The 13,386-nt window shown below is 39.1% G+C and overlaps 1 protein-coding gene across 1 annotated transcript in view; it reads left to right on the top strand.

The window, feature by feature from the left end:
• The window catches only part of LOC115226123, a 101,786-nt gene that overhangs the window by 21,241 nt on the left and 67,159 nt on the right, over window positions 1-13,386 (top strand). The window contains exon 2 of the mRNA XM_029797109.2: window positions 2,531-2,645. Within this exon, the coding sequence (XP_029652969.1) occupies window positions 2,531-2,645 (115 nt within the window). The remainder of the gene's footprint in view (window positions 1-2,530; window positions 2,646-13,386) is intronic.

Below are 13,386 nucleotides of genomic sequence, written 5' to 3'. Positions count from 1 at the left end.
GCCTTGGGCCGACCAATGCCTTGTGAGTGGATTTGGTAGACGGAAACTGAAAGAAGCCCGTCATATATATGTGTGTCTGTGTTTGTCCCCCCAGCATTGCTTGACAACCGATGCTGGTGTGTTTACGTCCCTGTTACTTAGCGGTTCGGCAAAAGAGACCGATAGAATAAGTACTGGGCTTACAAAAGAATAAGTCCCGGGGTCGAGTTGCTCAATTAAAGGCGGTGCTCCAGCATGGCCGCAGTCAAATGACTGAAACAAGTAAAAGAGAGTATATATTTATTTTGTCATAATTGCAAAACACCACCATGGAAGAATCAACGGAAGCTTAGATAATAAACTGTGATATGGCAAGGGATTATTGTAATGATCCTAGACTGGATTAGAACTAGTCTTCTTTACAATGTATATATACAGTATTTATATATCTACACTACAAGTCCTATTCTTGGATGTATACGTGGTCTCAGACTGGATTTCAACTAGTCATCTTTACAATGTATATGTAACGGCAGAAATTGGTTACTCTCTTTACTCTTTTACTTGTTTCGGCCATGCTGGAGCACCACCTTTTAGTACTTATTCTATCGGTCTCTTTTTGCCGAACCGCTAAGTAACAGGGACGTAAACACACCAGCATCGGTTGTCAAGCAATGCTAGGGGGACAGACACACACATACATATATATGACAGGCTTCTTTCAGTTTCCGTCTACCAAATCCACTCACAAGGCATTGGTCGGCCCGGGGCTATAGCAGAAGACACTTGCCCAAGATGCCACGCAGTGGGACTGAACCCGCAACTGTGTGGTTGGTTAGCAAGCTACTTACCACACAGCCACTCCTAAACATTAATATGATATGTCCGGAGTCAGCTGGTGTTATGACGGCAAGTTGTAAGATGTGAATGATAGACAAGGCATGAAGTTTTAGGAAAGTATTTATTTACCGTTACGTTACAAATACCTTGCCTTGACGGGCAGGTTTTGATACATCCAAAGTAAAGTTTGTGTTTGTGACCTCTTCATTGTTTAGTAGTAGTAAATACAGAGAGAGATAGAATGATGTTGTAAGAGGACAGAATTAGAGCTAGTGAGAGTTGTAGGGTGTTGTCTGACAGTAAACTTCATTTCTCCCTCTCACCAAGGTCGGTCAGCCAGACCTTGTTGATTCGTCACTGACTGTGACTAACTCCATTGAGTCGGCACGACTGTGACTAACTGCTTTGGGTGTGCTTGCTTATATAACTATCCAGAAGGATAGATATATCATTGAGAACAATAGATTTAGTTGTTGGTCTTGTTATCTCTATTCTAGCTTTTGGTGAAGTAGAAGAGGTTAGAAAGGGTCAAGTGGTGAAGACAATATTTCGGCTTAGCTAAAGGCATCTGGAAAATGTAAAACTGCTGTCAGAGAAAAACCATTGTTCTGATGACAACGGTGATGAAAATGACTGATTATGTCAATGATGAGGCTATTGCTGATGCTCGTTAACGTGGAGTATGTTCCTACCCCTGCGCCACCCTTCGTCGCTGTGGAGTATGTTCCTACCCCTGCGCCACCCATCGTCGCTACTTATCTTCTTGTACCAGATGACCCAATTAACGTAAAAACACGTCTCTGCTGTTGGATGAGGGGGGTGAGTGGCAGGGAAAGAGAGCCACCCAGCTGTAAAAATATAATTATTTACTTTGTCATGTAAACTAGAGCAACCCACCCATGCCAGCAGAGAAGAAAGAAGGAATTAAAAATATTGTATACTATATAATCAAAATTTAAGGCCGTTTACATATACATACACACAAGTAGCTATATATATACACCACACACAAACACATATTTTTATTCATTTCAGCCTTGTAGCTGGAGCACCACTGTGTGTTTGTGTATTTATATGCATTTATATTCATACACATGCATTTATGATCCTTACCCTGTTGGGAGAATCTTCAATTCCTGAGGTAGTCAACTGGTGCCACTGTGATATATATTGTGGGGGTTTGGGCATTTGAAGACCGGCTAGCAGAGCCCATCCCTCATCTAGGGTAAATGTAGCCAGAGAGAGAGAAGAGAAGGTGAAAGGGAGAAAACAGGAAGGGTTGGAAAGCAAAGAAGTGTCAGAGGCAGGTCAGGGAGAGTCATTTGACCGTGGCCATGCTGGAGCACCGCCTTTTAATCGACCTCAGAACTTATTTTTTTGTAAGCCTTGTACTTATTCTATCAGTCTCTTATGCTGAACCGCTAAGTTATTGGGATGTAAACACACCAACATCGGTGGTCAAGCGATGTTGGAGGGACAAATGCAGACACACAGACATTTATTTTTAATTAGGGCAACGAGTCCGCTGCCCTAACCACTGGGCCATTGCACCTCCACATACACATATATATACGACAGGCCTCTTTCAGTTTCCCTCTACCAAATCCACTCCCAAGGTGCCACGCAGTGGGACTGAACCCAGAACCATGTGGTTGGTAAGCATGCCATTCCTGCACCTGTTTCTAAAGAATCTCTTGGTTTCTTCTTTCAGGGTTGGTGAAGATAGCCGAGCAGCAGCTCAACTTGCCATTATTGGCACCGCGGAAGAAAATCAGCATTCTTTTAATTGGCAACCATTCAGCTGGAAAAAGTTCTTTCATCAACTGGTAGGTACCGACATATTTTGCAGTTCCCCATTTTGTCTTTTTTTTTTTACTCTGCTTCAATTTCAAAATATGTTCGCTTTCCAATTTATTATTTTCTTCATACACTGTTTCGCCCCATCCTTGGGGCAAAAACAATAAGGGGATTCAATTAGTAGATTCGCCAGAGCATCGGTAAGATAGGTCTGGGGCTATTTGTTCCAGCTCTTTACCATATTTCATGGCATGTAAAGAGAATCAGTGCTGGTGTTGGTGTCACATAAAAAGCACTGTTAAAATGTTCATGGATTTGGTAGACGGAAACTGAAAGAAGCCCATCGCGTGTGTCTTTGTTTGTCCCCCAATGACTGCTTGACAACTGGTGTTGGCGTGTTTACATCCCTGTAACTTAGCAGTTCAGCAAAAGAGACCGATAGAAGAAGTACTATTTGTTCGATTAAAATCCTTTAATGCAGTGCTCCAGCATGGCTGCAGTCAGTTGACTAAAACAAGTAAGAGAATAAAAAAAACTATATATGTATATATGCTTGTGTGTGTTTGTATGTCTCCATGTCTAGCAGTCTTGTTTGTTGCCCTGTCTTCCCTGAAAGACATGTCCGGTCATGGGGAAATATTACCTTGCTTGCTTGAAGGTTGTTGACAGGAAGTGCATCCAGCTGTTGAAAAATCTGCCAAAATAGATTCCCTCTGATTAGATCAACGTTTCTCAACCAGGGTTCCTTGGAACCCTAGGGTTCTGCAAAAGGTTCCTAGGGGTTCCGTGAGATAAGCTAATGCTAATTTCATGATCGTAATATTACTAAGCATGCACAACATACTCATCATTGTTTAAGGCCCGTTTTCCATGCTAGCATGGGTTGGACAGTTCGACCGGGGTCTAGGAAACCAGGAGGCGGCACCAGGCTCCAGTCTTTTCTGGCAGCAGCCACGATTGGTTGGTGCTTTTTACGTGCCACGGTTATTGTAATCTTCCTATCTAACTTATTATGTTATCAAAAAATATAACAACCATTGGGAATGTATTTAGTGATCTCTGTAATCTATGGACACCCTATATTTACATATAGGGGGAGAATTCACAAAAAAATACCAAAGACAAAGACAGGTGGTGTAGACAACAAACAGATGTATTAGTATAACACTCAGGAAGTGAAAATGTTTGTAACGTTTCGCGCGTACGCTCTTCCACAGAAAGGAACAAGGAGAGAAAAAAAGGATGTGTAGTGGATGGCGAATGATATATATATTTATTTGTTTGTTAGTTTTTATTTTGTTGTGAATTGTAGTATACCTAAAATAATAGGTTTACTCTTTTACTTGTTGCAGTCATTTGGCTGCGGCCATGCTGGAGCACCGCCTTTAATCGAGCAACTCGACCCTGGGACTTATTCTTTGTAAGCCCAGTACTTATTTTATCGGTCTCTTTTTGCTGAACCGCTAAGTGACGGGGACATAAACACACCAGCATTGGTTGTCAAGCAATGCTAGGGGGACAAACACAGACACGCATATATATATACGACGGGCTTCTTTCAGTTTCCGTCTACCAAATCCACTCACAAGGCTTTGGTCGGCCCGAGGCTATAGTAGAAGACACTTGCCCAAGATGCCACGCAGTGGGACTGAACCTGGAACCATGTGGTTAGTAAACAAGCTACTTACCACACAGCCGCTCCTGCATATTTGTTAGTTTTTATTTTGTTGTGAATTGTAGTATTCCTAAAATAATAGGTTTAAGTATAAATATTCAAATTAAAATCCAGAAATTGGAGAAGAAGCATTAATATAATTTATTACCTGCAAAAATTAAACATGTTTTCTTACAGCTGTTTCGATTTTGCTCCAAAAAGAATTAAATTCCAGTAATTAAAACATTTTATCAGGCAAAATCTAGTCAAAGGAGTAAAAAAAAAAGACATATCGTTAGGGGTTATCACATGTTATTCTTCCAAAACATCTCAACAGAGCAAGATATCGTATCTAATTTTCCCTTTGTGCTGGGGTTCCTTGATGCATGTAATTTATTTTAAGGGTTACGCAAGGGTCAAAAGGTTAAGAAACACCAGGTTAGATAACGATGGTGTGGATGTCAATGTCGCCATTGTTATCCTTGATGTATCAAATTTACTTTCAATCCTGTGTGTTTCCTCTTGCGTAAATTTATTTCTTTTAGATTTTTTTTCAAGGTTTTTTTTAATATTTCTTTTTTTTTTCTTCTGCCTTTCATATAAACTTTTCTTTGTGCAATGTATGAAGTTTGTAGTTGGAGGGTGGACGAGGTAAGTATCGTAGCCTAGAGTCATTTCGTTTTACCGTTTATTTAGTTATTTTATCTCTTTATTTGTTTGTTTTCCTATACATTTATTTTTTTGTTATTTTATTCTGTGACTGGTTCCAGTCGTTTGGCTGCGGCCATGCTGGAGCACCGCCGTTAGTCGAACTAACTGATCCCAGGGCTTATTCTTTGTAAGCCTGGTACTTATTCTATTTGGTCTCTTTTGCTGAACCACTAAGTTTCGGGGACATAAACACACCAGCATTGGTTGTCAAGTGGTGGTGGTAGGGGAACAAACATGTAATTAATTGAAAGAAACACAAAGCATCTCAAAACAAATACAGTAACGAAAGGGTTAACCCTTTCGTGACCAACCCGGCTGAAACCACCTCTGGCTCTGTAGTACAAATGTCTTGTTTTCGTAAGTTCTGAATTAAAATCTTCCACCAAACCTTAGTCACAATTTATGTTCCTAACACTAGCTGAATGATAACTAAGTTATTTTACTAAATTCTTTGGTATATTTAAAGTAATTGAAAGAAACACAGAACACCTCAACAGAAATATGGTAACAAAAGGGTTAAGATATATAATAGAGAAACAATTCTTAACCCTTTTGATACCAACCTGGTTGAAACCACCTCTGGCTCTTTAGAACAAATGTCTTGTTTTCAAAAGTTTTGGATTAAAACCTTCCACCAAACCTTAGTCACAATTTATGTTATTTGACTAAATTCTTTGTTATATTTAAAATTTATTCAAAGAAACACAGAGCATCTCAGCAGAAGAAATCTGGTAACAAAAGGGTTAAGATATATAATAGAGAAACAATTCTTAACCCTTTTGATACCAACCTGGTTGAAACCACCTCTGGCACTGTAGTACAAATGTCTTGTTTTCATAAGTTCTGAATTAAAATCTTCCACCAAACCTTAGTCACAATTTATGTTCCTAACACTAGCTGAATGATAACTAAGTTATTTTACTAAATTCTTTGTTATATCTAAAATTAATTGAAAGAAACACAGAGCAACTCAGCAGAAGAAATATGGTAACAAAAGGGTTAAGATATATAATAGAGAAACAATTCTTAACCCTTTTGATACCAACCTGGCTGAAACCACCTCTGGCTCTGTAGTACAAATGTCTTGTTTCCATAAGTTCTGAATTAAAATCTTCCACCAAACCTTAGTCACAATTTATGTTATTTGACTAAATTCTTTGTTATATTTAAAATTTATTCAAAGAAACACAGAGCATCTCAGAAGAAATATGGTAACAAAAGGGTTAAGATATATAATAGAGAAACAATTCTTAACCCTTTTGATACCATCCTGGTTGAAACCACCTCTGGCTCTGTAGTACAAATGTCTTGTTTTCGTAAGTTCTGAATTAAAATCTTCCACGAAACCTTAGTCACAATTTATGTTCCTAACACTAGCTGAATGATAACTAAGTTATTTTACTAAATTCTTTGTTATATCTAAAATTAATTGAAAGAAACACAGAACATCTCAACAGAAATATGGTAACAAAAGGGTTAAGATATATAATAGAGAAACAATTCTTAACCCTTTTGATACCAACCTGGCTGAAACCACCTCTGGCTCTGTAGTACAAATGTCTTGTTTCCATAAGTTCTGAATTAAAATCTTCCACCAAACCTTAGTCACAATTTATGTTATTTGACTAAATTCTTTGTTATATTTAAAATTTATTCAAAGAAACACAGAGCAACTCAGCAGAAGAAATATGGTAACAAAAGGGTTAAGATATATAATAGAGAAACAATTCTTAACCCTTTCGTTACCAACCTGGTTGAAACCACCTCTGGCTCTGTAGTACAAATGTCTTGTTTTCGTAAGTTCTGAATTAAAATCTTCCACGAAACCTTAGTCACAATTATGTTCCTAACACTAGCTGAATGATAACTAAGTTGTTTTACTAAATTCTTTGTTATATTTAAAGTAATTGAAAGAAACACAGAGCATCTCAACAAAAATATGGTAACAAAAGGGTTAAGATATATAATAGAGAAACAATTCTTAACCCTTTTGATACCAACCTGGCTGAAACCACCTCTCGCTCTGTAGTACAAATGTCTTGTTTTCATAAGTTTTGAATTAAAATCTTCCACCAAACCTTAGTCACAATTTATGTTCCTAACACTAGCTTAATGATAACGAAGTTATTTTACCAAATTCTTTGTTATATTGAAAGTAATTGAAAGAAACACAGAGCATCTCAACAAAAATATGGTAACAAAAGGGTTAAGATATATAATAGAGAAACAATTCTTAACCCTTTTGATACCAACCTGGTTGAAACCACCTCTGGATCTGTAGTACAAATGTCTTGTTTTCATAAGTTTTGAATTAAAATCCTCCACCAAACCTTAGTCACAATTTATGTTCCTAACACTGGCTGAATGATAACTAAGTTATTTCACTAAATTCTTTGTTATATTTAAAGTAATTCAAAGAAACACAGAGCATCTCAAAATAAATACAGTAACGAAAGGGTTAAACGAACATAGTTAAACCAACATGGTCAACTCCCCCACTTGATGGTTCACTCAGTTCTTTTTGATTATAATCGGTTAGTCCATGTTCAGCCACATGGGAGTGTCCAGAATTCTCCTATGACAGTCCCTATTTCTACTCTTATAGTTATTCCTGATGGATTTGCTGTACTTATTAACCTCTGCCGCCATCCTTAAACCTTTCAATTATTCTCATACTCAATTTGCATCCATTTCTTTCTCTTCTCTTCTTGTAACCATTTTTGAATGTATTTTAATAACATTCTTCATAAATTTACATGAATAATTTGTCATTTGCATAAATTTCCATCAAATCAACATCCAATTTTCATGAATATTTTGCTGTTTTTATCCATTTCCATAAATCTTCTTGATTAATTTGTCATTTTCATCAAATTATATTAACTTTCCATGAATATATTGTTGTTTTATTCAATTTCCATCAAATATTCATGCATTTTTTTACAGTTTTTTATGAATACTTTGTTGGTTTCATCAATTTTCATTCATTTTTTCATAGATTTTCTTGAATATTTTATCAGTCTCATTCAATTTTCACAAATATTTTCTTATTTCCATCAATTTTTGTATGTGCACGTCTGCATGTGTGTGTTTGTCTAAATCTTTGTATATGTGTATGTATGTGTGCATATTTATATCTGTGTGTGTGTATGTTTGTGCTTTTCATAAATTTTTAATGGTTTCTCACAAATTCTTTGCCATTTTCAGTCGTTTGATTACAGTTTTGTTAATTTTTTTCCCTCATTTTTACAAATAATCTTGTCATTTTCATTCAATTTCCAATGAATTTCATTCATTTTGAATGAATTTTCATGACTACTTTGTTGAAAACTTACATGCTTCCTGAAATATGACAATAGCACACCTGATGTCCTCTACCCCACCTTTTTTTAACAACTCATTCACTTTTCTCTTCACGTGCATGTTCTTTGCACTTTTGACTACCTTTTTTGATGAGTTGTGCACCTGAGCACTATATACATTAAGTTCATTACTATGTATGTGTGTATATATAGGCGTAGGAGTGGCTGTGTGGTAAGAAGCTTGCTTACCAACCACATGGTTCTGGGTTCAGTCCCTCTGTGTGGCACTTTGGCCAAGTGTCTTCTGCTATAGCCTCAGGCTGACCAAAGCCTTGTGAGTGGATTTGGTAGATGGAAACTGAAAGAAGCCCCATCATTTATATGTGTTTGTCCCCCTCAATATCGCTTGACAACTGATGCTGGTATGTTTACGTCCCTGTCATCTAGCAGTTTGGCAAAAGAGACCGATAGAATAAGTATAGGCTTACAAAGAATAAGTCCTGGGGTCGATTTGCTCAACTAAAGGCGGTGCTCCAGCATGGCCACAGTCAAATGACTGAAACAAGTAAAAGAGTTCTACATTATCTAATACATCCTCCCCTGTTGCTGTTGTTTAGCCCGTGGTCAGTTGTGATTGAGGAGACCGATTTTGTCATTTTCCTCCGTCTTTCTTGGATTTTAATAAATTTTCATTCAATTTCCATTTATTTTTTCGTAGATTTTAATGAATATTTTGTCAATTTCATTCGCTTTTCATTCCTTCGTCTTTCATTTCCCTCCTCTCATCCGAAATACTGCCACGTTTTTCCAGTTTCCCCCTATTTTCTCAATAACTTTCCTTCTCCAGCCATTATCATCCATCCAATGTTTTTATCACTTTTCATCCAATTTCAATATTTTCATCACTTTTTCTTCATCTAATCCCCTCTCTGTCATTCAATTTTCATTCATGAATATTTTTTCGTTGATTTTCACTCATTTTTTATAGATTTTTTCTTAATGTTTTGTCTTTTTCATTCAATTTACATTCTTTTCCCCAAATATTTTGTCATCTTCATTAACTTTCATCCATTTTCTATTGATTTTGCATTCATTTTTTATGGATTTTCACGAATGCATTGACCTTCTCATTTAATTTTCACCCATTTTCCTTCATTTCCCTCCCTTCCACCTAAACTCTCCCCCATTTTCCCATTAACTCTTCTTCCCTATCCATTATCGTCCGTCCATTTTTCCCATCAATTTTTATCCATTTCAGTAACTTTCTTCGGTTTTTTTCCTTCCCCTAATCCCTTCTTATCGCCAATTTTCATCTCTTTCGCTCCATCAATTATCGTTTAATTCTCCTAAACGTCACCTTTCTCTCTCTCTTTGCCTTTCTTCTCCATTACGAAACCATTCCTATTCCATCCTGCTCCGATCTTCTGATGATTTCCTTCAGAACATCTTGTCTCACCTTCCTGTTGTTCTTTGTACTGCCAGCCTTTGTCTGTTTCTATATCCACATACACCTCTGTGTGTTTGTGTATGTATATCTGGTCTTCTGTCTGTGTGTGGGAGTGTACATGAGTCTATATCTGTGTATGTGTTTGTTTAGTCTTGTTTGCGTATGTATGTGCATCTAATCCTCTGTCTCTCTGTATATGTCTTTGCATTTGCTTGTGTGTGTGTCTATCTGGCTTTGTATGTTACTGTAACTTGTTGTGTGTGTGTACATGGTATGGTGTTTAGCCCCAGGTCAGCCTCAATCCATCAAAAATGTTCCATTTGTGACCACCCTGTCTTTTATTTAGACATAGTGTATCTAGGACTACATTATCAAATGTGTCCTTCCTTGTTGTTGTTTAGCCCCAGGTCAGTCCTGTTCCAGCTGTGACCATCCCTGTCTTTTATTTAGACATAGTGTATCTAGGACTACATTATCTAATGTGTTCTTTAAGAGAGTAGGATATGATTTCAGAGACACATGGCTGATAAATTGGTTTCTGTAAGCTTGTAGTCTGTGTGTGTGTGTGTGTGTAGTGCTGTGAATGTGCGTATGTGTACTCTGGTATTTTGTGTGTGTCTCTTGCAATGCCAGTTGTGGTACATGCTGTCAGGTTGTGAGTCAGATGTTTAATAGCTATTGGGGGGAAGAGTAGAAGAAGGGTGTGTGTGGTGATGGGGGTGGTTGCAGTGAAGAAGAATGTCATTTGCCTCTTCTATATTGTGATGGTGGTGATAACAGTTGTGGCGCTGGATGTGGAGACGAATGTCTAGCACTCTATGCATATGGGGTGGCGAAGCAGAAAGCTGTGTCGTACTTGGACGTGCAATGGTTGTTACAGCAAAGTACGTCCTGTACTCTGTTTCATTTGTTGTTTTGCAAGCATAGAATATATGTAGGTGCAGGCATGGCTGTGTGGTAAGAAGCTTGCTTCCCAATCACAGGGTTCCAGGTTCAGTTCCACTGTGTGGCACCTTGGGCAAATGTCTTCTATAATCTTGGACCAACCAAAGCCTAAAAATGAACCTGACTGCTTTCAAAAATTAAGTAAAAAAACAGGAAAAATAATCTAGAATCTTGGTCTGGTACAGGATTGAACCCAAAATCTAATCGGCTCGTGCCAGTCACGAGTCCAAATATTCCTGAAAGTTTCATCTAAATCCATCCAGCGGTTCTTGTGATATCTTGTCCACGGACAAACAAACAGATGCAACTGAAAACAATACCTCCACCTTTGCTAAGGCGGGGGTAATAAGGTACAAAATTCTTTTACTTGTTTCATTCATGTGACTGTGGCCATGCTGGAGCACCGCCTTTAGTCGAGCAAATCGACCCCAGGACTTATTCTTTGTAAGCCGAGTACTTATTCTATCGGTCTCTTTTGCCGAACCGCTAAGTTACGGGGACGTAAATACACCATCATCGGTTGTCAAGCCATGTTGGGGGGACAAACACACACTCACATACATATATATATATACGACAGGCTTCTTTCAGTTTCCCTCTACCAAATCCACTCACAAGGCATTGGTCGGCCCGAGGCTATAGAAGAAGACACTTGCCCAAGGTTCCACGCAGTGGGACTGAACCTGGAACCATGTGGTTGGTAAGCAAGCTACTTGCCACAAACATTCACATGCTTCCATTGTACACATACACTCACACAGAGTTGAAACGCTGTTTGGTTTTTCTTTTCGGCATTGAATATTCACCATATCACTTCCATTGCACACACACACATTCACATGACTCCCTTTTACATACACACATATATACTTAATCAGAGTTGAAACGCTGTTTGATTTTCTTTTCACCACAGAACTTCCATTGTCCCACTACCAAGTTTGCCATCACCCCTTCCTTTCTCAGTCATATGTTGTGATGGAGAAATACACATGAGTGTTATTATAGTAGATTATTGTTAAGCAGCGAGCCTGCAGAATTGTTAAAACACAGGAGTGGCTGTGTGGTAAGTAGCTTGCTTACCAACCACATGGTTCCGGGTTCAGTCCCACTGCATGGCACCTTGGGCAAGTGTCTTCTACTATAGCCCCGGGCCGACCAAAGCCTTATGAGTGGATTTGGTAGACGGAAACTGAAAGAAGCCCGTCATATATATCATCATCATTTAATGTCCATTTTTCCATGCTAGCTGGCATCGGCCATGATCGGTTGGTGCTTTTTATGTGCCACCGGCACAGAAGATATGTGTGTATATCTGTGTCTGTCCCCCCGACATCGCTTGACAACCGATGTTGGTGTGTTTACGTCCCTGTAACATAGCGGTTCAGCAAAAAGAGACCGATAGAATAAGTAGTAGGCTTACAAAGAATAAGTCCCGGGGTCGATTTTGTCGACTAAAAGGCAGTGCTCCAGCACGGCCACACAGTCAAATGACTGAAAGAAGTAAAAGAGTATACGTATATACATGGTTCCGGGTTCAGTCCCACTGCGTGGCACCTTGGGCGAGTGTCTTCTACTGTAGCCTCGGGCCGACCAAAGCCTTGTGAGTGGATTTGGTAGACGGAAACTGAAAGAAGCCCGTCGTATATATGTATGTGTTTGTCCCCTAGCATTGCTTGACAACCGATGCTGGTGTGTTTACGTCCCCGTTACTTAGCGGTTCGGCAAAAAGAGACCGATAGAATAAGTACTAGGCTTGCAAAGAATAAGTCCCGGGGTCGATTTGGTCGACTAAAAGGCGGTGCTCCAGCATGGCCACACAGTCAAATGACTGAAACAAGTAAAAGAGTATATATATATATGCTGGTAAAGGTGGCGAGCTGGCAGAAACGTTAGCACGCTGGGCGAAATGTGTAGCCGTTACGTTCTGAGTTCAAATTCCGCCGAGGTCGACTTTGCCTTTCATCCTTTCGGGGGCCGATAAATTAAGTACCAGTTACGCACTGGGGTCGACGTAATCCGTTTGTCTGTCCTTATTTGTCCCCTCTGTGTTTAGTCTCTTGTGGGTAGTAAAGGAGTATATATATAATGCTGGTATGTGACTTGTATTGGTAGTAATGGAAATGGGTGTGTTGTGTATGGAAGAAACAATATTCCTGAGTGAAGAAGCCAGGACGGTGCTCGTTGCCTTTCACACACACTACAGCAGTTTTAAGAATTTTCCTCAAGACCTTCTTCCTCCTCCCCTTCCTTCGACTTCACCCTGCCTACGTTTCGCTGCTACTTCTACTCTTTCTTTCTCTCACTCTCTCTCTCTTGTTTCCACTCTGTCTTTTACTACTGTCCCTTCTCTCTCTCTCTCTCTCTCTGTCACTGTCTTACTCTTCCTCCCCCCCGCCCTCTATTACTGAAACTTCCTTTTCTTTCTCGTCCTCCTTCTCCTCCCCTTTCCTTCCACGTCGATCGTCTGCGTCTACGTTGTGCTGCTACTCTTTCTCTTGTTCTCTCTCTCTCATTACCGTCCCCTTCTCATCTCTCTCTCTTTCCCCTATCACTGACACTCCCTATCTTCCTCATCTCCTTCTCACTTTCTTCCCCTCTCTTTTACTACTTCTATCATTTTTACACCCTCTTCCCTTCTCTATATCTTCCTACATCCCCCTCCTTCTATCCTATCACGCTCTCTACACCCTTATCTTCCTTCTTTCACTTTT

The sequence above is a fragment of the Octopus sinensis genome, linkage group LG29 (assembly GCF_006345805.1).
Source record: "Octopus sinensis linkage group LG29, ASM634580v1, whole genome shotgun sequence".
Taxonomy (NCBI): domain Eukaryota; kingdom Metazoa; phylum Mollusca; class Cephalopoda; order Octopoda; family Octopodidae; genus Octopus; species Octopus sinensis.
Note: the sequence above shows the minus strand (reverse complement) of the source record. Positions and strands in the feature narration are given on the sequence as shown.